This window comes from Elgaria multicarinata, chromosome 3 (assembly GCF_023053635.1).
Source record: "Elgaria multicarinata webbii isolate HBS135686 ecotype San Diego chromosome 3, rElgMul1.1.pri, whole genome shotgun sequence".
Classification (NCBI taxonomy): Eukaryota; Metazoa; Chordata; class Lepidosauria; order Squamata; family Anguidae; genus Elgaria; species Elgaria multicarinata.
In genome coordinates, this window is record NC_086173.1 from 23,984,412 (window position 1) to 24,011,348 (window position 26,937).

General features: G+C 40.0%; 2 protein-coding genes across 4 annotated transcripts; both read right to left on the reverse strand.

Moving 5' to 3' along the window:
• Window positions 1-213: 213 nt before the first annotated feature.
• Window positions 214-12,607, reverse strand: HOXC10 (homeobox C10). 3 transcript variants are annotated; one of them, XM_063119625.1, is made up of 4 exons: window positions 7,460-7,477; window positions 3,954-5,111; window positions 1,736-1,869; window positions 526-615 (listed from the first exon to the last, which is right to left on the reverse strand). In XM_063119625.1, exons 2-4 carry the CDS (start codon window positions 4,789-4,791, stop codon window positions 607-609), a joined length of 981 nt encoding a protein of 326 aa, XP_062975695.1. In that variant the 5' UTR covers window positions 4,792-5,111; window positions 7,460-7,477; the 3' UTR covers window positions 526-606. The 3 variants fall into 3 exon arrangements, with proteins under 3 accessions (XP_062975694.1, XP_062975692.1, XP_062975695.1); XM_063119624.1 differs by lacking the exons at window positions 1,736-1,869; window positions 7,460-7,477 and adding an exon at window positions 12,419-12,607 and having other exon boundaries at window positions 214-615; XM_063119622.1 differs by lacking the exons at window positions 1,736-1,869; window positions 7,460-7,477 and adding an exon at window positions 12,408-12,607 and having other exon boundaries at window positions 214-615.
• Window positions 12,608-16,348: 3,741 nt separating this feature from the next.
• HOXC11 (homeobox C11) lies at window positions 16,349-19,615 on the reverse strand. Its single transcript, XM_063123114.1, has 2 exons — window positions 18,845-19,615; window positions 16,349-17,266 (listed from the first exon to the last, which is right to left on the reverse strand). Exons 1-2 carry the CDS (start codon window positions 19,524-19,526, stop codon window positions 17,034-17,036), a joined length of 915 nt encoding a protein of 304 aa, XP_062979184.1. The 5' UTR covers window positions 19,527-19,615; the 3' UTR covers window positions 16,349-17,033.
• Between the last annotated feature and the right edge of the window lie 7,322 nt (window positions 19,616-26,937).

Genomic DNA, 26,937 nt, shown 5'->3' on the forward strand with positions numbered 1-26,937 from the left:
TTGTGCTGCTCCTGAATAACTTAAACATCTTAGAAGCTGTATTTAAAGCAACCACCTTACTCTTTATTTTACATAGAAACATTGATGCAATATATATATATATATATATATTCTCATGCTTATACCGATGGACGCACCTTCGCTCTACAAACTGTAAATACCCAAATCATAGAACTGCACACTAGCCTGAGGTCTTGATTTCCCCACCCCGTCTCTCTCCCCCTCCCCTCCCTTCTATACGCATTGCATTTATACCCAGGGAAAAAATTAAAAAAAAATACTGCACAAGATTTGTAATGATTCCCCCCCCCTTGTCCCTTCATCTTAGTGAACACTTTCAAGTGAAATTAAAATTGGAAGTCAGTTCGCGAATTCGATTCTCTCTGTTCATTTTCTTGAGTTTCATCCTGCGGTTCTGAAACCAGATTTTGACTTGTCTGTCTGTTAGATTAATACTCTTGCTAATCTCCAGGCGGCGCTCACGGGTCAAGTACATATTGAATAAGAATTCCTTCTCCAGTTCCAACGTCTGGTGTTTAGTGTAAGGACATCTTTTCTTTCTTCCGCTCTTTGCTGTCAGCCAATTTCCTGTAGTGTTTTCTGCCTTTATATCCTCTGTTAAAAATAATATTATTATATAAGTATCTGTGGAATAGCAAAGAGAGCTTCCTAGGCTTAAGACTGTATTTTTTTAAAAAAGCATCTTCTTTTGTTAAATCAAGAATCTCTATCCTACACTCAGATAAATGGGCTATTACCCCAGTTCCCTCTTGTTTAATATGTACAGGTTTTAGAAATCTAATTAAACAACCTCTTAAAGCTAAACAACATCCAATTTGTTTCAAAACTGAGTTGGATAAAACCTTCAGTTCATAATATTCACCTGGCCGTCAGATACATAAAGCCAGTTCTTAATTTAATGGTCTTAAATTATGCATATTTCATTTAAGGGATACCCTTAGAGTAGCATATATGGCAATGAGGTTGTTCATACTCTCCTCAGGTGTAAAGTTGTTGCTGTTTTTCACTTGTCTGATACGCCAACAGAATATAACTTTGTGAAATTATTCCTACAGTTAGGGTACTCCATGAAGGTTTACCCCCCAAATTAATTAATTAATGAAATACAAGTACTTTATTAATTCCCCAAGCCAGCTGTAGCTTTTACTCCACCTTGCCATCCTTGCTCAGACTTCTCTCTGCAATCATCGGCTAATATTCGAAACCAGGCACAACAAAATAAGGTCTTGAAAATGACATTTCAGAGAGAAATATTTTGCCTGCCTGCCTGTGTTTTTCATCTTCAGTGGGCAGACTCCATTTCTCTTTGACGTTAAGCCTCTGTGAAGTGCATCATTTTATTCTTGGTGAAGAAGAACTTTCGAGCTTGTTTATTTAAACAAACAAACAAACAAACAAACAAACCTACACATAAGTTGCTGTTCCAACAAAATTGTGCTGATGTTCTCCAAATAGCTCTGCTTCATAGAGGCTCACACAATTCAATCTTTGCAGCCATTGCCATACACTTCAGATGTGCATACATATACATAAACACCTCGGATTTGAATTTGGCCATGCAAGAATTTTGGCAGTGATACCCGCCTAACATTTATCTAAGGTGTGAGTGACTGAAGGTGTTTTGCAGCCAGAAACGTTTACGGCCATCACAATTCAGTCTAAACTGCAGCAGACCAATAATGCTTTTCAAAAACGACACACAAGCTTAGCTAACCCGTGTTTGTTTGCCTTGAAATGGCCTCCACATTCTCCAGCGCTGGCTGCCATTGAACCCTGCAGATTCCTTCAAAGGATTTGCCTTTTCCAAAATCTTAACGCCTCCATTTCCATATCTTCGCTTGGGTATGGCTAATGGCAACAGAAGTGGAAATGAAAAGACCATACACAACAAAAGAAAGGGCCAGGATTATTGTGTGTGTGTGTGTGTTAAAGCCTGTTCCTAAAATGGCACAGTATATGAAATATTGGATTCATGGCACACCATGCCCACTCTCCCCCATGGGGAGAAAATAATGAAAAGTTTGAATATCTAGGTGGGACATTTCGTAGGTAATCATTTGATTGAACTGAGCATCAACATGCGCAGAAAAGGAATAACCTTTTATTTTGTTTTGGGATTCTCCCAACAACACTTTCTTCAATTCCAAATCAAAACGTCAATGATGTTTAGTTATTTTTGCTAATTTGGCTCCCACAAAAATAGGGTTTTGAGAGTGCATAGCTTTGGAAGCGCTGTTTGAAGATACATTTTACAGAGGTTTTTTTCCCCCCATAACCTTGACTTTGCAATTTTTTCTTCATTGTGGCAGTTGAACCGGCGAATAAAATAATTTATTCTTGGATGCACCAGAAAAAGATTGGAAAAGCCATTTTAGGCCATTCAAAAATAATAGTAATAATAAGAACAAGAATTGTGTGTGTGTGTATATACCCACCCACACCCACACACAGTAGGTGCACATACATATAAGAAATGCCTTATCAGGTGAAAAGCAGAGGGAATGAAATGCCTGTGTTCTTTTGTGGTACCCTGCCATGCAATATACATATACATATGCATTGATGGGGCATACATACATACATACATACATACATACATACCACAGGTATGCATGTATGTGTCATATGCACATGCTGACATGGAAGTACATATAACCTTATACATCTCTCCTCTGCTTGTTTTCTAAGCTTATTCCCCAGTGCTTTAGGCTTTGAGAGGATTTAAATCCGCACACACCAAAGCCAAACTAATAAAAGCCCTTGATTTTATCTAGATCTACTTCCAGTATTGTTGTGGTCCGTACACACATTTCATTCCCTTTTTGCAACAGAACGCATTTAATGCGCCCCCCTCTTTCCTTCTGCGATCTTAAATATTTTGAGCCCTTCTTCCCCACCCCCCCAGCCCCCAGTGAACCTAATTAACCATACTGAGCTTAGTCTGCAGGATTATTTTAAGCACGCACGCAACCTCTAATGCAATGCCTGTCATTACAATAGAAACCACCTTTCCTAGAATACCTAAACTTCAAACAGATGTTTCACACACACGTAAAGGGTTTGGGGGCTTTTTTCCGCACAAACCAGACTCTGGATGCCAGGGAAACGCGGTTATCAAAGAGAAAGGCAGCAATGATAATGAAACTCAACAATCAAGTCCAGCCTGAAGTGTTTGGCAAACCATTTCCCCCACACCTCTCCTCCCCCACCCCACAACAAGCAATCCAGACTCCTCAAGTTAAAAAAAGAAAGCGAGAGAGAGAGAGAGAGCGAGAGAGAGAGAGAGAGAGAGAGAGAAAGAACGAAAAGGGGAGGGGAGAGGGGGCAAAAAGACAACAATTTGTTACCCAGGGGGAAGAGGAAAGAAAGCGGATATGAGATCTGGAGGCATCAACACAAACCACATTTCTAAGCTGTAACAATCTTTTAAAAATCCCTACCCGCCAAAGAAGCAATTGTTCATATTAAGAGCATTTCAGCACTTTCTGCGACAAAACTCAACAGAACAAATATAAAGAGCCGTCCTTGCTTGCAACTTCACCTTAAACATAGTAATCTAAGACAAATGCACCCAAAGAAAACAATACAAGATGGACTTCGAATTCTAATAATTGCATTTGAATACATTTGAACGCCTCACTTTCAACTAAACTGATTTCGATGATTATTATTATTATTATTATTATTATTATTATTATTATTACTACTACTACTACTACTATTGTTGTTGTTATTTCAGAAAGAAGGCAGAAAGTATTATCTATAGGAATTACTGTGTTTAAAGGGGTGCAAAGAAAAGTTAATACATTCGAATGAACTACAACACCGTGAGGCATTGCTTTCGAACTTAACAATGTTGTTTTGACTAACAACAACAAGACTAGTTATGATTGTATTCTTTTCAAGTCTAGCATGCAGAAGAGTCCTCTTACCTTTTGCTTCGTTGTCAGAATTGTCAGTGCTGGTGTCTGTACATTTATTCATGTCTTTCTCCGTTTCCGACGGACTTATTTTGGCCACAGGAAGACTTTTTTCTGTTTTAATTTCGTTGGCGGGTGTGTTCTGAGGATGATCTGGCTTTGTGTTTTCGGGGAAACTCACTTTAGTTCCTGGTTGTGAGAGTGGTGCTGGTGGGGGTTGCTGCTGTGCCTGCTGAGGTGGTGGTGGTGGTGGAGGTGGAGGTGGAGGTGGTGGAGGTGGCTGCTCCAGAAGCTCACTCCTTTGGTTGAGACTCGCCCTGGGTTCAAAACTTGCCTCAAACTCGCTTGGGTTGCTGCAGTTTGATGCTTTCTCCATGGAGGAATAACCTTGGCTGGCTCGGTAGTAGCTAGGCACGGGTACTTCATGGTCATTTAGGCAAGATTCAGGCATCTGATTGGGGTAGAGGGTCGCCTCATTGGCGTTTTTTGCTCTTTTGTCAGCATTGTACATACAGCAAGCATTTTCTTCCTTGACATTGGTTGGGAAAGAGCAGGAGGGGAGTTGTCTCGCAACAGGTTGTTCGATTCGGTAAGTATTTTTGGGGTCACACCAGGTGTCTAGCTGAGAAAGGTAAGATGGATAGGTGCTGAGAGACAGGCTGGCGTTATTCACCTCGTCTCTTTTGGAGAGAGACGGGATTATTCCACAGTTCCTCATCATTCCACAGTTGAAGTCGTTCCCAGACTGCATATACATTCCTTGGTTAGAGGAATAATTCTCCCCTCTGCAGGTACCGGCTAACGAGTCCATCAAAAACGAGTTAGAAGTCACATTGTTGGGACATGACATTTTCAGAGAGGGATTTTAAAGAGGAATACTACAGCCAGGGGCTGACATCTTTTTTTTAGGGAAAAATATCAGCACCATAATTATCCACGCATTGGTCCCAACCACGTGACGGCCAGGCCAATGAGGATTGAAAATGGCCTTGATGATTCAGACGCCAGTGACGTCACCGGGGTCAAGTTGTTGGGAGAGGAGAAAACCAGCGTGGAGCAACAGCGACATCTATCAGTTTCTGAAGGGTAGAGAACCCAGGACCTTCACGTTGAACAAAGGAGAGCGACCCCCTTTTTCTCGAGTTTGTTTACCAATGAACGAACGCGTGTCTACGGCAGAGTGGGGGGAAAATAAAGGAAGCGAACGCCTAAATAGAAGCAAAGTCAAATTCAAATTAAAAGGTCAGCAAATAATCAACCTTCATTTCCCCTCCTTTCTTTCATCCTTATCCTCCCCCCTCCTCCCCCCTCAAAATAAGTCCATTTTTTTGGTGAAAATAATTAATCTTTCCTAAACCGTAAATGAACTCCCCCCAATCTCTTTTTGTTAGAACGAATTCCTCTGCCTTATTCCTTATCCTCTGTTCACCCAACCCCCCAGCTAAACTTGAAATGTACAGAAGATGTATCTTCACAAATATTTTTGTTCCTTCAGAAATACTTCGGTGGATTCATTTTTAATCATTGAAATTTGGGTGTAACTCTCAAAAGTAGAACAGAGTGGAAGCATCTTTAGAAGTCTTATGTATTTTAAAGAACCTGACTGGACCCAGACAAATATAAAGCACTATTGTTAGGTTACTTCATTAAGTTCAGGTGTTTTCTGCATGAAAACCAGTTTGATAATTGAAATTTTTACTTATTTTAGAGTTTATTTCATTCAAAAAATGCTTTCTTGTCTTCTATTTTAAAAGTTTCCTGTATGTTGGGCTCTTAATCCAAAAAAGTACTTTAAAAAAGCTCACCCCAAATTTTGAATGTAATGGACTTTATTGTTGTTGTTGTTTTTAATAATCACATCTCTTTTCATTCATTCAGAACTGTAGAACTCTGCACAGGTTTGTAAAGAAACTTTACAGAATTGCATCAAAATAAATAGATCAATGGGGAAGAACAGAGAATTGTTCTTTACTGGATAGTGCAAGTCTAATCTCTCCCCACCCCTTTCAGGAAATTACTCCAATAAAATAAAATGAAATTTCAAACTATGGGATGCTTTAGGAAAGCTTTATTCTGCAGAAACACTGACCGATCAAACATGAATTTTATTTGTTGCTATGTTCATTGATTGTACTCACACCCAAAGAAAATGTTTATTTCCTCTTACCTTAATTTCCGTACTCTAAGCTAATTTATTCTTTATGATCCCAACTCTCTCTCTCTTTGAACTTTATGATCCCAGAATAATAACTGGTATTTCAGATATAAAGACATCTTGCACTAGGCGTTTTTCTTCTGGCTGTTTTCTTTATTAGACGTTTTCTAAATCAGATTGCAATTAAGTAAAATTGTTCTTTAGTGTATATTAAATTGGCTAACATGTTACAGTCCCACTTTGACAATTCTGTTCATAGCTTTTGAAAGAAATTAGGAAATTTCCAACTAAATCCATGATAAAGAAATGAATACTAATAAATATTACTACTACTACTACTACTAGCATGAACAGAAGCAGCTAAATGCTGAAATTGCAAGATCATTACAAAGGATTCCAAACCTTAAAAAGGGTTCATAGTAATTTTCAAGGGGTGGGTAGGAAGCCCCCCCTTTTTTAAAGAAATAAACAGTGACAAAAATTGCTCCAGAAATTCTGGGCTTGAATGGGAGAGACATGGAACCTGACCAGTTTTAGATTATACGCATGTCTGCTTTTTAAGTGTAGTTTTCTCTGCCTAAAGCCATCAGTTCTTTACAAACATATTTTCCCCAACCTGGATTTACCATTCTTTTCCACTGTTGCTTTGAATATACTTGCAGGTTTGGACATCGCCCCCCCCCCCTCAACCCACCCTCCTCATCTTCAAGGGTGAGAAGTTTTAATATCTTGGGCCAAGGAAGTCTTAAACTACATCATTCTATTTGTCTCAAGCCCCATCTACCCCACCCCCACCTACCCCGAAATGCAGTGTGCTAAGAGCTTTCCTGCACTTTAAAACGTCGCCGTTTGCTTCCTCTGGAAAGCTATTTGCGACTTTATAGCCTCTATTTGTGTTATCTGCATAGGTCTTTTTAAAACAGTTTGATAGAAATCGTTCAGTTTTATGATATCCAACGAAAATTCCACATAATATTTATAAGCAAAGAATAAAACTTTAGCATGGGAACCAATACTTTCTCATTTATAGGTGATGAAATTAAAGACCAAATGCAGTTTGGCATTATATGGCTTTTGCCGTTGTCTTCCCCACCCCCTTTCCCTTCTTTATTTTTGCAGATCATGTGCTTAACTCAATAATTTTAGGCTCTGAAGCCCTACACATTTTTACATGTGCATTTTTGGGGAGACTAACAAGTGACCTCGTTTCCGGGACTGTCTGGGTGAAAATGAAAATATGTTTCCAAGCCTTTTATATCCTTATTTACTGCCATGCATTCTTGTGTGTGTTATATTAACCCACCCAGCCCCACTTTTTCAAGGAAGCAGGAAGCGGAATGTACAAACCACACTGTGGTCAAACCTGTCAAATAATTTGATTTTTATCTTCTTCAGATTCACATATTGCCATGGCATTTTCAGCAGATAGGCGTTGCGCCCATGTCCCTGAAGACAAGACAGAGGGAGTCTCAAATGTGTACAGTTGGTTAAAATTAAACAAAATAATGTATACATATATTTAAAAAACAGGTAGTGTTGACTGTCATTTGTTTTAAGTGGGGAGTCTTGATTATTTGTTTTAAAGGCACGTGTGTGTGTGTGTGTGTGTGTGTGTGTGTGTGTTTTCAAGTCATCTCTTTATGCAAACGTGCAGAAGAATTTCCAGCGTCTCTTGCAGGCTGACGGTCAAAGTCTTTCACAAAAAGAAAAAAAAGAAAAAAAGATGGCCATCGTAGATGGAGGGGGTGAGAGAGAATCCGCCTCCTAAAGAACAGCTAAATGCATTTCTCAACTTCCGTCCAGATCTTTTGATATCTGGCAGGTCTGGCAATAAAGGAACGCTAGGGAATGTATCCAGGAGAACGAATATTGCTTAAAGTTAAAAATAATTAGAAGTATGATAAACATGGGTCATTAATGGGGAGAGAAATAAAATTCATCAGCCTAAGTAGAACCCCCGTTGGGAAAAATGCTTTACTCTAATTGCAGAAAATAAATACCAACAAATGCTATTAAAACTTAAAAGGAGAAAGCCTGAGTGTGGAATAAAGCCTATAACAGCCTGCTCTGAGTTGTTGTTTCTTTTTTAAAGTCTCCTTTAGAAATCAGTGTAGTAATGAAACAGGCAATGCAACTTATTAAAATCAAAAAGAAAAGATGAATAGATAGGGCTGGGGATTATCCTGTCCCAAAAAGGTGTTTATATTAGCTCACGTGTGGACTGGGGTTTATCGGTTAGTCTCTTGTTTTGTGGCTCTTCAGAATTATTTTACTGATGTAAAAGCCAGGAAGCGAATAAAACCGTCAAAGAGACAGGGGGAAAAGTGGAGATTTCTGCCTTTCTTTCTCCCAGTGTCTGGGTATATATGAAGCAAACTACAGACGGTCCGCTATTGTCTTTGGTGTCTGATTGCCCTTTCTGTGAATGCCAAAGGCAGACAGTTCAGTTGACCTCCCCCCCCCCACCCAAAAAGGGAGCCTTGAAACCAGTTTCCCTTCTCTTCCCTTGGAGTTGCTCTCTGCACAAGAGTCGAGGGCACAAGGCAGTGCGGGGAGGGGGGAGTTGAAAACGTACACACTCGCACTCACACTCACACACACAGAGCACAATTCCCTTAAAATCTAGCACATTTTTTTTTAAAAAATGCATGTGTCTAATAACTCACAAAAAAGCACATCTCAAACTTGCACATAATATTTTACCTGTTCCCTTTTCCTCCTAATTATTTAACCTTGAGTTATGTGTGGAAAATGCCTCTTACTTCCATTGCATTTTTAACCAACTTTTTCTTAACGTTTTTTATTGCAAGCATTCATTTTCGCTTCTAGGAAGTATTTGGTAGCTACACTTTAATGATTACCTTAAATTTGTATTTCTGCCTGGTATTATGCCCCGTGTTGTGGAGGAAATAATTCTGATTTATGGCAAAGTACACTAGAGTACAATAACAGTGATGCAAAAATAAAACCCACGCCTTTAGATGTTGGCTTAGAAACTGTAAACTATCACCACAAGAAATCTATCAAACTTTACAATCCCTCTTATACTGCTTCCTTCTTTCGGAGTAACTTAAGTCAAAGAATTATGGAATGATATTATGTTCCTTGAGGTGGTATTGAAAACTGTGCTCAAGTTATTTCTACCCCCAACAAAGAATCTTCAGTCACTAATATACCAGTATGAGTTTGGCCACTTTCCTTTATGGTGGGGACCAGAGTTGAGGAGAAAAGGCACATTCCTTACCATTTCACCTCCGCTCTCACTCTCTTTGCACATGTGTAAATAGCTCTCTCTCTCTCTCTCTCTGTGTGTGTGTGTGTGTGTGTGTGTAGAGCTACCCATACAAAAACCACACACAGTGTAAAGTACTTCTTATAAATAGCCTAGTAAGTTTAACAAACACATACAACACGTGAAAGGGGATCGGGTGGGGGGGGACAATGTTCATATCATATCTTAGGAAAGCAATAACTTTTTTAAAATGGTAAATATTCCATTTGCTAGCTAATTTTTTCCTGATACAGCTGCACGTTCCAGTTGGAAGGGTGATGAGGAAAGATTTTGAAAATGTTTTGAAATTGAAAAACACAACAAAACTGAACCCTTGAGGCTTTCATAAATGAAGAATCAGGCTGATAATATCTATTTTTCTATCATCTATCTTTCTTCTTTCGTCCGTCTTTCTTCTACTTGTGACAAGTTTATAAGTGCAAACTACTTCCTACAATTACCACAACAAACAAGTAGGAAAGACTGACGGGACAATATTATTCATATCTGAATTCATAAAGAAGTGAACAATAATACTATGCCCGATTACTTCTCAAATTTTCTGACCTAGTTCTGCTCTTAAGCTGAAGTGTAACTAGGAAGTATTTCAAAAATAGGTGCCGTTTTATCCCAGAGAATTTTTTTCTTAAGGAAATTTTAAAGGAGAACTTATGGAGGGAAACTTCCCCAGGAAATGATATTAGGTTTTTGGAAAGAAAACACACACAAAGAAAAGTGTTAGGATACATTGGTTATTATTTCTTTAAACTAAGAGCAACTGTGAATTACAGAACAACCTGCATTTCCTTCAAGCATATTGATCACCACATATTCTTTAGAACATGAAGTGCAAAAATGGATTTCTCCAAATATTTTTGACACATGTATTCTTTCCGGTGTTTGTTTTCCCCATTCCATTTTCTTAATAATGACACAGGTATTGGTATTCCTACTATAAAGCTACAGGCAGTATTTAAAGTAAAAGTCTGTCTATATATCCTTTTAAGTTTGTATCATGCCTCTATATGTTCCAAAGATCTGCGCTAGGAAGTAATGATGCTACATTTCAACATAGGTGTTTTCAATAAGGAAAGGCAAGTGCGTATGTGAGTTTGATGATAACCCTGTCTTTAAAGTACATTCTCCGATTCTTAGTTATAATGCTGATACCAGTCGCCTCTATTCATTTTTAAGTTGCAATATGTGTGAGAAACTCAATCCACATAAAGGCATACTATCCAACTATTTTAGCAATCATTTGAACTAAGACATACTGTTTGTATTTAAACATTTGAAAAACATGGCTACAGTTCGTCTGTGCATGTACCGGGTAATCGTTTCTGTGAAAATGTTGTTGCCTTCCTTTTAACCAGCTAAAAGAACATTTTTTTGTTCTGCTTCTAGTCCATAGACATGTTCTTTTTCTTTCTTTTGTTTTAGCCAACCTTCCCGCCAACAAAAACTCCCCTAAAAAACAAAACAAAAACATTTTCTACAACTCCCAACAACAATGTGATCAATTTTCATTTGGAACAGCAAAGATTTGAAAGTCTTATGAGGGTGCAACCCACATTTTTGTGGTTTCATGTTGTAATTTTGGGGGTATCAAAAACAGAGGAACGTGCTTAGGTCTAACATATGTTGAACATCCCTACAGTTTCCAACTGTATTAAAAGCATATACTCAGGGCCCTAATAAGATGCCATTTTGAGCTGAGGGATACTACTACTACTACTACTACTACTACTACTAATAATAATAATAATAATAATGGGCCTGTAGAATTTTGCTTTCAAAGAAAGTTCAAATTTGTTTAACGATATCATCTAAACAGTGGAATGAAAAGGATGACAGTTTTTGTTTTTTCAAATCAATGCCATTCACAAATATACCCAAAGATATATATATATATATATATATATATATATATATATATATATATATATATATATGTGTGTGTGTGTGTGTGTGTGTGTGTGTGTGTGTGTGTGTGTTATAATTTTTTTCTTGATGAAGGAGAAGGTAGTATTGCACACACATATACACACATCCTACCTCTCTTTTATCAAGAAATTTTGTGCCCATCAGATGTACAAAGAAAAGCAGGAGACAAAATTAATGCTACATTCAATTATGCATTGGGGGAGTGGAACTGTTAACGGCTCACAAGAGTGTCTAGTCTAATTCTTTAGCAAAACGGGATTTTTTATTTACAGACACAGACGTGCCTCCTTCTCTTCGTCAGGGTTCAGAGGTGCCTCCCGCAGAAGTTACTTGAAAGCAAATCGACAAAAAAAAAAGAAAAAGAAAAAAAGAAGAAGTCACACCCACCCACCCACACCCCAGTAGTCCACAACCAAGCGAAGAATGGCTAAGCGAGTTGGTAGAGAGAGCTTCAAGTCCACTTGCCAAAGCCACTGCCTCTGTTCCTCCGGGTTCTCCAAGTCCATTCGTGGCCAAGTTTTCCTTCTTTTTTGTTCCCCCCCCCCCCCCGAGCTCAAAGTCAAACTCTTTGCGGACAACCAGTGGAACGCTTTGCCCAGGGCGATTATCGTCTTGCGGATATTTGCTGGTTGGCTCACCAGGGTTGTTTTATTTACATGATGTCACCGGAGAGTACTCGCCCTCGGGAGCCTGCGCTCGCTACACAGTCAAGTTTATGTTCCTCAACTGGAGAAGTCAGAAAGAAGAGGACTATGTCCGCATGTGACTGGGAGCGCTTGCAGACCTAGGTGGAGGGGTCGGTGTGCCTGGGAACAGCCATCTTCAACATAGCTCTTGTCTCCACAACCCTAGCAAGCCCATGCACAACCCCCCCACACACACCCATAGGTCTTTTAAAGGGGTGGGGAAGAAAGTTGCACTTAGCAAACAAACAACACCAACAATAACAGAATGGGAGGAGGGTTGGGTTGTTGTTTTGTTGTTTTTTTTTTTGCACTCCAGCCAACGTAAATGAGCAATAAAATAAAATAAAATCCTACCCAAGCGCCAATTATAAACTCGCCCCCAAACCTTCCTGGCTCGAGTTCTATCTCACAACAAATTCACCTACTAGCAGCGTCCAATACGTTAAGTAGGGGATTCCAGGCAGGGACAGGAAACAGGTTCGCTCGCTGTGTGTTTGTACGTCACAAGGAGAGGTCCTTCGCAATTAGCCTGTGTGTCATTAACGTGGTGGCTTTACACCGAGATCCCCAGCCTATGAGGGAGCACTTATCCTGATGGACCTTCAGAGCGAAAAATAAAGTTGTCTTATGCAAAGCCTCAAAAGCGTGCGAAGAATTTAGAGGGAGGAGGAAGAGGAGGGGGTGGGGAGGAGGAGGAGGAAGGAAGAAGGAAAGAAAGAAAGAAAGAAAGAAAGAAAGAAAGAAAGAAAGAAAGGGGAAAAGTAAGAGTGTGTGTGTGTGTGTGTGTGTGTGTGTGTGTGTGAGAGAGAGAGAGAGAGAGAGAGAGAGAGAGAGAGAGAGAGAGAGAGAGAGAGAGAGAGAGACTTGTAAAACTTTTATGCCAAACAAAGTTATAAAAACTTTTCATGCGTTAAGGTATCAAAAGGTTTATAACAATAATAAAGCTTGCATGCGACTTGGTGTGTGCGCACACGCACGCGAATGTTAAAGCTCGCCTTCTAGATATATTAAAACGCGCGGAGCAGCTGAATTAAAACACCAGGCTTGATTCGAAATTTGTATTTGTGTGTATATCTGTGGATGTCTGCGTGGGTGCATATATTTGTATATGTGAATATGTGATTATATATATATATATATATATATATATATATATATATATATATCCGCCATCCCCGCTACTCTAACTCAGTAGGCGGGAGCATTGAAAAAGAGACCGAGGGCCTTTCTGATTCCGGTTTATTACAAAAGGGTTAAAGGTGATGGACTTGACTCCATTGAAGTTCAAAGACATCATATATTCACATTTTTTTTGTTCTTTTTGTGCCCCCCTCCTCCCCCAATGCAACAAGTATAAACCCAGTGTACAAAGAACATTTCGCTATTGGACTCTTTTGCCATTATATGTCACCATGTTAGGGAGATAAGGTTGAGGGCTACATCTCAGGGCTGAAAATTACACTGTGTTCCTAAATTTGCTCAGAATGGTAGCCTACTTCCCCAGCTAAATACCACCCCTCCCAAAAACAACCCTCCCCCCAAAAAAAGAAAAGAAGAAAAGAAAAACACACCCAAAAGAACATTAACGGGTTATCCCTACCTCGCACTGCTGCTTAATACCCTTGTAAAGTCCCACATGGTCTATAAACTTGGATTTTACAACTGGCATTCCATTTTAGCTCGAGAAAACTTTGAACTAGGCCTCCAGTTTCATTGTGTCGCAGCCCCAGCAAAAGACATAGAAGAGGAGGGTGCGATTGGAGTTTGGGGGGGGAGCGGGGGGGGGGGAGAGGGAGACTTGGGAGTGAGAGCATGTGTATATGTGTATAGTGTGTGTGGTGGGGTGGTGGGGAGAAGCTGGAAGAAAGCTAAGCAAAGACACTCTTATTTGTTTACTATTTACTGCGGAAGCCTTTTTCTATGGCCAGACGGTGGTAATTAAGGAAAAATTAAGCTGTTTAGTGCCGCAGTCTTTATTACAATGTCTAGACTAGTCGCCCCCTTTGTCCAGACAACCGCCGCAGTTACGGGGTATTGACTGGACTTTCTGACCTGGCGATATGTACCTTATTGCACCTATGTTTTAAGTTTTCCTTAACCTTGGAAAGGTTTAAGCAGTCACTCATTAAAAGAGAGGAGGGTGTCTTTAAATGTTGCGCCATTTTGCTTCCTCAGATCGCTCAGTTGTATACCAATGGAGGGTGGGGGGCGGCAGTGTGTGGCCCCACTTTTCTCCTAAGGGTGGCTTTGGTACTCTATGATCCGCCTTGGACTCCATTGTCATTCCAACAGGCTCCTGTACTTTGGGCAACACCCACAAAAGAGTCCTCCATATTGACATATTTACATTAGATGTTGAGTATTTAATCCAACTAAGAGGCAGGTTATAGGCCCTACATCCTTATTCATAAGTATCTCCATGAAACCACAACACAAAAACCGAGGTAGAAAGAGGGGGAGGAAAGGCGAAAGAAGAAAAAGAGAGAGAGAGAGAGAGAGAGAGAGAGAGAGAGAGTTAGGGCAGAAAAAAGAAAAGAAAAATAAGATCACATCTAGCATGTGCATATATAATAATGTGTGCGTTGTGTTTGCGTGTGTGTGTGTGTGTGTGTGAGAGAGAGAGAGAGAGAGAGAGAGCGAGCGAGACCGAGAGAGATCTTTTCCTCTCATCTCCTCTAATGGGAAACATTCCTGTTAACATAACCCTTTCAGATAGTATCATGGGGAAGAGGAAGATAGGTCTATCAAGGAAGCTAAAGTTTCTTCTCTTCTCGCCCCCCCCCCCGCCTCTTTTCTTGCAAACTAAGCACATTTTGTGGGTTTCCCCATGGTTGACAAATCAAACCATAAAGGCAAGCAACATAAAAGTATTTTAATTGAACAGAGTTGTATTTAGAAGCGATCACGAAAAACTCGCATCACCAATAGATGAGTATATAGATTTGTTACTGCATGTTCCTTAATCTAGAGACATCCTCAGACACCACATATGTGTTACACAAGTATTCATCAAGAATCAATTGGAGATTTAGGACTGGGAGAGTCTAACCATTTAGCATTGCTAGATTCTCCCCCACGCACATACAATTAAAACATGCATTCAACTAGTGTAGGTATCTTCTTGTCTATTTCTGTCCCTTTGTTGGCAAATTACGTTTCTTTGATGGAGTGAGCGGGGGTTATTGACGTGTAAACATAAAACGCACTTCTATCCCAACGTCTGGGAGTTGAACTTGTTTTGTTTAAGAGAAGGAATTAAGTACTTGACTTTGCATTTGTACATTGCACGGGGGTGGGGGTGGGTGGGGAGGGAGGAACAGTACTTTATCCTTGACATACTTGAAAATTTCGACGTAGGTGATGTCACAGATGCGCTCATTAACCACCACCAAATATTCGTATTTTTAAGCATGTTGCAATGTTGCTCATTAACCAGCTTTTAACATATTGCAATATATTGTGCTTGTAGGGTGGGGGGAAAGAGGAAAAGAAATAAAAAGATTAACTACATTGGGAAAACAGACAAAGACATCTGGAGCCAAGCACAGAGCTGTATTATTGGGCCAAGAAATTCCTATAAATTTAAATGCAATGATGAAAACAATGAACTCCACAAATGTCTAGTTAAACGCAGAAGGTTCATATTAATGTGTGTATATAGTGTGTGTGTGTGTGTGTGCGCGTGTGTGTATATGTATGTATTCTATGTATGTGTGTATGTATGTATGCATGCATGCATAAGTATTTGTATGTGTGTATATATATATGTGTGTGTGTACGTGTCTCACATGCACACATGTGTCACACACATATATCTCACATGAGTGTTCACACACATGCACACAGAACTGGGGCATTTAAAGTTCTATCGGAAAGTCCATACCACACTGACCACAATGAGCCTTTTAGGAGGGAAATGCTAATAAAAAGGTCAAATAAAATCATAATGTAGAACAGCTTGAAATGTCTTTATTTGCCACAGAGTTTCAGAGAGTTTCCCGGGATTCACTTCTTTACATACACAAAGATTTATTTATAATCGTGGTTGTTGCCGCTGTTGGCCTTGCTGTTGCTGCTGCTGCTGGTCTTCCATGTCCAGGGGGGAATAATGCATTTACATACTATTTAAGAGACAGTTATTGCAAATTTATTGTAGTCCATTCCTCTTCCTCCCGGCCCATCCCTCACCCCTACTCGGCCCCCAGATGCAGAAAGGGGAAGAGAAAGGGGAGGGGGAATAAACAACACCCAACCTGGGACTGCATAGTGTATATATATATATATATATATATATATATATATATATATATATATATATATATATAATCAATGGAAATTACACCATTATGGTGACACCAATTCTTGGAAAGGTTATTTAAATTAGTTTTCAGTGAACAGCAGTCCTTGGCATGTACAGCAGTGGAACCCTCATGGAGTGCAGTGTGTGTGTGCGTGGATGAACACGTGTGGGTATATACTCACATGCACACACACCTGCACACATACTCACACAAAGCCCTCCTCCCAACTGAGGACAGGGAGTCTTTGCTGGTGAGGGGGCGGTTTTGCGTAGACATATCAACTTGCATATCAAAATTATGACAAATAGAATAATACTTTTCTGAACAGAGCACTGTGGTTGCTTCCAACAACGATGATAATTATGATGATGATGGTGATGAAGATGAAAAAAGAAGAACAAAAACATCATAATAAAAATAAATCCAATTCTTCAAGACTAAACGTTAAATTAAAAGTTCATACAGTATCCAAGTCCTTTTCAACGTTTAGGGGGTGGGGGTGGGGGAGTATCGGGGACTCCTTTCTGTTATGTCCCGAATAGGTCCCAAACATACAAATGTAAGGAAAGAAAGAGAAGGTTAAAAACTCTGAGGGTTGCTTGTAGACTCCACAGTCAAATCGTGCTTGCAACAACGTCCCTTCTTCATACATAGAATACTTCAACGAGCAGAGGATTTTTTTTTTAATTTTTAATTTTTTTAATTTTATTTTTTTTTATTTATTACAAAAGAGGTTCACAATAAGGGATTTCCAGAGAAGTACTGCAGGCGGTCTCTGCTTAGTTTTTTTTCTTTCATTCTTCTGTTCTGAAACCAAATTTTAACCTGTCGATCAGTGAGATTCAACATCCTAGACAGCTGCAGCCTTTTCTCTTTGTTTATATAGACATTGAAGAAAAATTCTCTCTCTAGCTCTCTGATTTGGAATTTCGAATAGGGACATCGCTTCTTTCTTGTTCGGGGGGCACCTTTGGGGGGGGGAGAGAGACAGAGAGAGAGAGAGAGAAATGCAACCAGAAGGGAGTGAAAATAAATAAGCAAATGAAACAACAAAATCTCTGTTATCACCCACCCACCCACCCAAGAGCTCACATACATAGTTTCACACATACGCCTGGGACCACATGGTACCTCTTGTGTAACATCCTAACAGGCATGTGTAGCATCACACAGTCACAGAGACAACCTTTCCTGTTAAGTTTTGAATACATGATTACCCCCTACCTGGATTTTAGGCATTCAGAGCCTGATTCCTAAGTGGATTAATGTACAATAAGTTCTGGGAACCGTGAATGGAGCCACTGGGGCAGAGTAGAAGCCTACGACCAAACTGCGAATCTGCAGTCTTTCCATATAATCAGCAGGAGCAATGTTGGGACTATGAACCAGACATTATGTTCTGCATAAGTTTTTGATTAACTGGAATGCCACCCTCCACATACTCTCAGCACACACACACACACACACACACGCACACACACAAAGGAAATCAAAGCAAGAGATCCGATCAGTCAAAAAGAAAACAATGTGTACCCCAAGGCAACAAACATAATTGCAAATAAAATGTGTGTGTGTGCACGTGTGTATACACACACACACACACACACACACACACAAACACACATATAAAAGTTCTATTTAACAGTCATTTATTAGTGAAAATTAACATATCTATGGCACTTGCTTGATCAGTTGCTGCGATTTAGATTTTAAAAAATAAAATAAAAGGAAAGGAAAGAAACACATATCTGAGATACCTTATAAACATTCTCTCTCTCTCTCTCTCTCTCTCTCTCTCTCTCTCTCTCTCTCTCTCTCTCTCTGTGTGTGTGTGTGTGTGTGTGTGGATAGCTTTTAAGGTGAAATAAACACCTTCAATGACAAAATAAAATTATACTTAAACACACACACACACACACACACACACACGGAATTCAGTCCAGGCTTAAAGCAATAGCTAAAGAAGGGAAATTACTATGCCGTGATGACATGAAAATGCTGCATCCCCTTTCCTTATATTCTTTGAGATATATATATATATATATATATATATATATATATATATATATATATATATATATATAAATTTGCGCATGCATTTTCAGTGAGGGAATAAAAAATGCATCCCACCCACCCCACCCCCTCGCATGCATCTCTCCCTGCCTCCTCGAGAGGACAGGAAGCTAAAGCAGTGTTCTGCCCAATTGCCTTTTACCCTCAGAAGCCCGGGACCAAATCCTTTTAAAATGCTCATGTAAGTTCATGATCAAAGTTAATATTTGTCACCATGGTGTGCTTTTAAAATTTCACAGACTCTGAGATACTGTGTCTGCGCCTAACATCTCCATTTTTCTCAAAGAGCCTTTCCCATCGTAAAAATTCTTCTCGTTGCAAGAAAGAGCTTTGTAGGTTATAATAAAATCCTTTGAATGCTTATAAAACTCCACATAAAATTTGACCGACAAAACAGCGGGCTAGTCCCTTAACCTTTTCCATTTACTACTCTCTCCCTCTCTCTCCCTCTCTCTCTCTCTCTCTCTACCTACTCGAGTTGCTGGTTTTGCTCCCTTCCTTGTTGACAGAGGAGGACGACGCTGTGGAGCCCGGGTTGGTGTTTTCTTCTTCGTCTTCCGGGTCTCCGCCTTGGTCGCCGCGGGATGACAGCGCGCTGGGCTGCGAGTCGGTGTCGAGCTTGCTCTCGCCCTTCTGCAAACAGGTCTCGGGCGGGTTGTCGGCGGAGCAGTAGGCGTTTTCGAAGAAGCGGTCGAAGCCTTGCGGGAGCACGCTGTTCTTGTTCATGCTGGAGTAGAAGCCCGTGGACGCCGGGTGGTTGGCGCTGGGGTGGTGGTGGTGGTGGCTGTACACGCTCTCGTTTTTCATTAGCATTTCGGTCATGGTGGAAGGCGGGATGCACTCTCGGTGCATCAGCTCTTCTGCGGAGTAACACGAGGCGTAATTGCTTCTATGGTGCCATTTATTCGAGGGGTCTAGCCCGTAGGAGACCTCCCGCACTGGCTGCACTTGGGAGAGGTTCGTGGAGTAAGGGTAGGAGATTTGGCGAGAGGGGGCCTGTGGCAGGAAAGATGACACAGTCGAAAATTCTGGGACGTAATAGGTGCAGCTGGGGAGGTAGAGATTGGAAGCGCACCCTGCGCGGTCGCCGAAGTCCGCGCTCCGCTCCTTGCGCGACTGGGAGCAGAAGTTTCCCAGGTTCACAGAGTTAAACATCTTTCTCCTTTTCTTGCTCCTATAGATAGATGTTTTGGATCCGATGTGCAGAGGGGGAAAAATTTGGGAAGGCGAGATGACGCGCTATCCGTCTTAGTCGCTCTCTCCAGGACACGTGATCCAAAGTAGATATTGTCATATATCAGTTTGGAGCACTTAGAAGCGTAGGAGTGGTTCACTTAGGTAAGATCTCAGAGGTTCAAACGATTGGTTTTCAAACACCGCAGAAACATTATGAAAATCAATCGCAGATTTGTATTCATTTTCTTCCAGGCACACCCCTTGTAAGCATTCAAAGCAGATAGATAGCGACGGGGTGACTGGTGAAGTTCTCTCTCTCTCTCTCTCTCTCTCTCTCTCTCTCTCTCTCTCTCTCTCTCTCTCTCTCTCTCTCTCTCTCTCTCCCTCCTCTATTTGGATTTTGCTTTCATTTGTTCACGAGGGATTCGGATATGGGCTAGGGTGGGGGTAGTTTAGGGGTGGAGGAGGTGAGGGAGGGTCTAAGGCATGTGTTAACTGTAATTTCTCCCCTCTCACATGTTTGTTCCTTTCCATGCTACACACATTTTAGGAGTGATCAGGCATATTCTTTTCTTTTCTTTTAACTGGATCCAACTATTAGAAGCCCAGAGGATTGGATAAAGATTCTTCAGTAAGTTTTCAAAGATTTCTCCAGATCTTGCTTCAGGAATGCAGCTCACATCTCCATATACTCTCTCTCTCTCTCTCTCTCTCTCTCTCTCTCTCTCTCTGTGTGTGTGTGAACTTTGTAGGAAGACAGTGGGAGGGGCACAATTAGCCAATTTCTAACATTTATTGGTTACCTATCTTCCTCTCAGGTATGCAGTAATCCTATATACTAAGGAGTATGCGAACCTCTGCAGCAATGTCAAATATACCACTGGTGGAATAAACTTCGAAACTTTTCGCATGGTCTAAGCCCAAACTGCAGCCCATTGAGGCCTGGCTGAATGACTTTGGAGCACTAGAATCAGGAAAGATAGCTCAAGACATAGAACCAATGTATTAAGTCAAGGAGGGATACATATTCGAAAGGCTCGTTTAACGTTTGGTTAAATATTTATTATGTAAGAGTGGTAGAGTGAATATTTAATGCAGCTGTTTATTGTCAATCAATGTATGTTCACAATGCCTTGCGACCTTTATTCTACCAGCTAAATAAAAGGGAGAGTGCAAATAAATAAAAATAAAAATAAAAATTAAGATTCTTATTAAAGTCATTTGTCCTTGTGTTTGGTCCTTCTGAGGGTCCTCCCCCCTCCCCTGTATCTAGCCAAGAATGAAAGCTAAAAGACGGTTTATTTCTAAACATGTCCTATAGAACATTTGCTGTGACTTTCAACCAATTGTTAATCTAAAGTATCTTCTGCCAATAATAGTTTGGAAAGCAGATCTACAAAGGCATATCAAGAATATTGGAGGTTGCTCGTATACCCATAGAAGTGCCCTAACGATTTGTGTTTAAAACTCTTCTATCTTTCAGATAATTTGGTTAACTATCACACATGCCTCAAACAGATTTTGCGCCTGAACTGAAAATCATTCATTTGTGTGTGTGTGTGTGTGTGTGTGTGTGTGTGTTGTGTGTGTTTTAAAAGCCCTGTTATCGATCAGTATGTAAGTGTGGTGGGGTTTTTAAAAAAGGTTTCCACCTGATGTAAATATCATATATCTCTTATATTCTATTGGCTCTTTGTTCTTTTCTCCGCCTTCTCATCCCTGTCTATATATATATATATATATATATATATATATATATAATATTCACTTTACTGATATGTTTCGCTCAGCTCTGTTCTATTGCCTTGTTCAATCAATTGTGGGGGGAGATCCCAGCAACTTTGCTTTGTTTACATAGAATCCTCCCGCCTTAACCTCCATCACTGGCACCAATTTTGGACAGTTTAAAAGCCTCATAACAAAATTCACACAGCATCAGGAGGGTAAAATGACTTTACTAGTGATATCCTGTCAATTCGGGTTGCAGTAAATTAAACACTCAGGAACAAATAACAAAGTCCAGTAACTTAACAGACTGATATAGAAGAATACGTTGAGAGCAGGACTGTGTTTGAACGCTATGCTTTTTGCAAAGAATTTGCTTTAGGAAAGCCTTGAACAAGTCCTTTAAAAAATAATGCAATTTTCGGAACTTATGGTACAAAAAGAGACACCCTGAGATGACCTCATTTGCCCTGGTGATTTCTTTTTAATTGAATTCTTTTAATTTGTGTGACTGGTCTTATTTTTAAACCACCAGGTAGGGTTTAGTCAGCAGGCAGAATTGGTTTCCAGGCAGTGATCTGCCTCAGGAAGGGAGCGGATGTTTGCTGAAACCAAAACTGAGCGTGAAATTAATAAGCAAGATAGTTTGGTGGTAAGTGGTGGTAAGGAACCCACTTTGATCACAGGGAACAGGGCTGACTATATCTGACAAAAGATCAAAACCTTTAAAGGAACGATCAAAACCTTGTGTGTGTGTGTGTGTGTGTGTGTGTGTGTGTGTAGTATGGGGGGGTACACTTGGCATTGAGGTAGAGGAGTCAAACCCACAGTGAATCTACTGGGATATGTATTGAATTCAGTGTATTTATTGGCAGAACCAAGACAAACCAAAGCGGCTTTTATCATCACTCTGTCTTTACTGAACGCTACTGACCAGCCTGTCCATTTAATTTTATACTGTGCTCTTAGGTTTGGGTGGATGCTGTTTTGTGCCCTCCAGGATGTTTTCCCGACAAGGGTTCAAACAAATATGCATCCTATTCCAAACTCCTCTGGATCTCCCTACCAAGTACACTTTTGCACTGCCGAGAAAAAAAATCGTGCAGGGCGTTAGCAGAGATGGGTGCCTTTTGGCTCCATCCTTTGCTCCGCTTTTACGAGTTGGGTATTGTTTTAGGCCAAACTTTTAATTAAAGTGCCAGGGAGCCTTTAACTTGCCCTTTTACGGAGTAATATTCATACTAACTACAAGCTAATAAAGGTATTGTTTACGAGGGCCATCATTTCCTCTCCGCCCTCCCCACACTTCCAATACTATGGAACCTGGGGATGGAGATTTGAGCACATTTGCAATGAAGGTGGGTGGGAAGGATGCTGGAACATCACTGGCAGAGTAAGTGCATTAGTCCACCCACACCCACACACCCCTTTCCCCTCTTTATTCCCCCTTTTCTGGCAGTAGAATTACTTCTCTGCTTTATTTGACTGCTTTGGTGGTAAACTGAAGGGTTTGCGTTTGAATGCATGTGGGGTATAATATGCAGGATCTCTCCTCTAGGTGTGCGAATAATTTATTGCTCTTAAAAGGTAGATATAAGTTCAAGCCATCCCCAGTGCTGTTGTGTGTTTTTTTAAAGCCTGGTTTAAAGTATAGGATTTGTCAGCTTCCTGCGAAGAAGCACAGAAAAGACAGCTGTGCAGCCACAGCACTTGAATTTGAACCACCAAAGTCAATTCCCTGACTACCATAAAACAGAAGAATGAAGGCTGGAAGTCTCACATTCCTTTTGGTCTCCACTTTTTTTTTTAAAGAAAGCCCTATGAGTCGGAGACAAATAACCCATTGGGTTCGCTGAGTTCTTTAATTGTTGATCAATTTCATTTTCACAACCAACCATAATTTGAAAAATAAATTAACTTTTTTTTCTTTTTTCAAATGATGGGCAGAGGGAACATTTCAAAGAAGGTGTGTTGAAAGTGTCTCCAAAGTTACTTGTATGACACCATGATTTCTTATAGAAAATAAATAAATAAAGGGAAGACAGGAGAACAGGCAGAGGAAATGATTGTGTGAATTGTCAGGCAGGGTTTCATGTGTATAATTAGACATATACATATCTAGCTGTCTGGTTGTTTGTGGATCTCCAAATGTATTGCTTTGCGTGGCACCGCTACATTAATGCAACAATAAATTTCCATCTCACTCCGCAGGATCATTTGCCTGATATAATCACAATTAAGCTTAGACACATCCTAGTGTTGTTGTTGTTGTTGTTGTTTTATTTTCAAGGCGGAAATTATCCATCTGGGCAAGACTTTCTAGGAAACATTCTTTCTCTGTGGCTAAAATGAACTCTCCAAGAACCCAGCTCCGTTATAGTTGTGGCGGACTTGGCCAAAGAAATGTTACCCTCGTGGCAAGACTCCAGTTCTTGGGTTTGTTTGTGTACATTAAAGCAAAGCGATGCTGAACCTCCTACAATGTCCAAGGCGGGTTTGAACACAGCTTACAAATATTTGCTAGCCATAAACGAGTCTCTCCGGTCCCTTATCAGTTTGTGAAAAAATTAATATTCTGTCATCCAACATAAATTTGGTTTGTCTTCTTCAGTCCAAACTCATGAAAAGTTCCTGCATACAGAGTTTTTTTGTTAGACGTGTGTATGATTATCGCGTGCTGACCACTTTCTGGAATATACATAAATGAATAAATTAAAATATATACTCTAAATTTCTAAATGTCCCCTCCCCCTCAGGCACATGCCTTGAGCAAGCCCAAGTGCTTTTAGGGAGAAATCGGGTTAGAAACTATGTTTACATGTCACCTTTTCAACATATTGGGGTCCCTTTTCTTGTCGACTTTCCTGCGGATTTAAGGAAGAAGCTACCCTCTTAACCTGTTCTTCCATCACCTACAGTAAGTGTGATTGCTATGCAGAAAAGAACCTTTGTGGTAGACTTGGGGTGGGAACCAAGAAGTCATTTTCACATGCCCTGTTTTAGCCAAATCATCCCAAACCTTTGAAGCCACAGGATTGTGACCTCCAAGTCTTGCCTTATGTACTCTAAGTGAAAATAAGCCCCATTGATTCTAGTGCAAACAACTGACAACTAAATGTATTTGGGATCACCCTTGCTTGGTGCAACAGTAATAGCATTACTTCCAAAGGGAGGAAAAATAAAGTACTCCAATGCCTTTAAAACAAGCCAAAGGGTACTACAAACCTACGCCAGTAAGCAGATTATCCTAGACTGCTTGTGTGTTCAGGAAATCCGGGGCCAGAGACAATAGCTACAAGTAGGAAGCTCTTGGAAAATATTATTGCCCCCCAATGGCAAAGATAAATTTAATTGGATATAAGCCAGCCTACTAAAGACGACTTCATAAGCTGTGAACGATTCAAAGCGGGGAGGAAAAGGTTTCAGATCTTCCACAGGCCAGGGTTGCAAGTTCAAAATCATGTGGACCCAATAAAGATAAAAGCTGATAAGCTGTATGCTTCCCAGCCACACGCAAAGCCAAACACTGAGCGCTGTAACTACGCCGAGGGACATCCTGGACTTGATGCCCAGGCACGGAATTCGACTCTGCGCATTATGGGTGCCATATAAACCATCATAATTGGGCGGATGGCAAATGATACCTGGCATACTGCAAGGAATAATAAAGCTCAAGCCAATTCTCAGTTGCTCTGATTCTCTGCATGGCTACATCGGAGAAAGTTCGAACGAACTGATTGTGACTTGAAGAACAGAGTTCTATATAGGTTTTCTCGGAAGTAAATCCCACGAATTACTCCCAAGTAAGTGTGTATAGGATTTCTTTCAGCAGCCATGGAAATATGTGTAAGGATCATTAGGTCAGCCCCATGAGTTGGTAGGGTAGTGGTGAATAAAAGGAATGATTGCTCCGATATATTTACACGCAAGTATGCACGCATATCCGCATGTACACTTGCATATATAAACTACAAAGCCAAGTTCATTGGAGTTTGCCAATGATTTATTCTGCTTTTCAAATCGAAGGAGACCTAGTAATTCACCCAAGAAGTCAATTTTCAGGGCAAGGGGGGTGTTGTTGTTGTTCCAGAATTATAGTTGTACTGGAGTTGTGTAAAAATGAAAGGGGGCTGTTCACCAACATAATATACAAAAGCTTTAAAAGCGCCCAACCTTTTAAATAATATTTACACAGCACACACAGAGAGAATAGACTTGCATAGGTTCAAAAATGTTTTATTGTCTGAATAAAGTTCTCTGAAAGTAAGGGAGTGGATATAAAGTCCCATATTTGCAGTAAAAAAAGAAAGAAAGAAAGGAGGGGGAGAAAAGAGAAAGAAAAAGAAAATACGTGTTTCATAGGAGAATCCAATCTGGTAACGCTATTCTATTATACACACAATATAAACGTTATTATAATGGAATAGTTCCTTGTTATATTGTGTGAAGGAATATGTTGCTAATAGTGTCAATGAAATTTATCCAAAAGGTTTATAAGAAACATTTTGCTTTGGTTTGGGTGTGGGTTGAAGAACACACACACACACACACACACACACACACACACACACACACACACACACACATTGATCCACATTTATCAGGATAAAATGAAACAGAATGCTTAGGATAGTTATGTGGTGACATTCTACAAACACAGAAACCAACTTTAAGGGTTGCACATTACTTCAGACCACGTTTTTGGCAAATGCTTTGAAATTTCACCCTCTTTGTTTGCATGAGGATGTGTGCGCCTGCGCGCCTGGGGCAACGTACCAGCGCTCCCTCTCAATAAATGTAGGTGTCTCTCAATATATGCACACACAGACTATTGAAAAGAATTTGATTGCCCACAAATGCATCTGTAGGAATCAAGAGATAGTTTAGAAATTCTCATGAAATGCAACTTCAAGCTCAGATCCATCTATCTGCTCTTTTTAAAATACATATATTTGGTACTCTTTTAAATCATTGCTGCTCCTCATAGTTTCTCGAAAAGTTAGAGGTGGATGGTTTAGAGACAGTTGCTTTCTGTGGGGTACAAGGTCTAATTGGTACAGCAAAGTTCCTGATTTTGTTCTTTAAAAATATAGTCTGTGTATGAGAAAGCAAAAGTGACAGTATAGAGCTTGTTGTGACCTCAAAGTTTAACTTCTAATATTGCATATACCTTGGAACTCCAGAATAAAATTCTAAAATGAGTTATTTATATTAAAAAGAAAAAGAAATACTGGGAACAAAATCAGTACGTATTTCTCAATAAGCCATTACATAAAATCTATGGCTTTTATGTAAAAGTTTTTCTATGGAAAAACTCTAGTGTGGCCATGATCTGCCCAAAGTTAAACACTTTAAAGTCCCACCGATGCCCCCCTCCCCAGAGATAAGGACACACGTAATTCTCCCTCACTGAAATAAATTGTGTTGGTGGGTTTTGTTTTGTTTTTAAAAAGGATACATTAGATTAAAAAGAACAATGAGTGTTTTAGGCTGGATAGTGAAACTATATTAGTTTTCATTTACACACCTAGTAATTTAAATCCCGGACTTTCTATCTTTCTTGGTACGCTCCTATTACTTCAAATTAGCAACTTTAATATACATACACACTGTACTTGGCACAACTACTTCTTCAAATCTTCTATTCTGCCTTTGCATATAAATC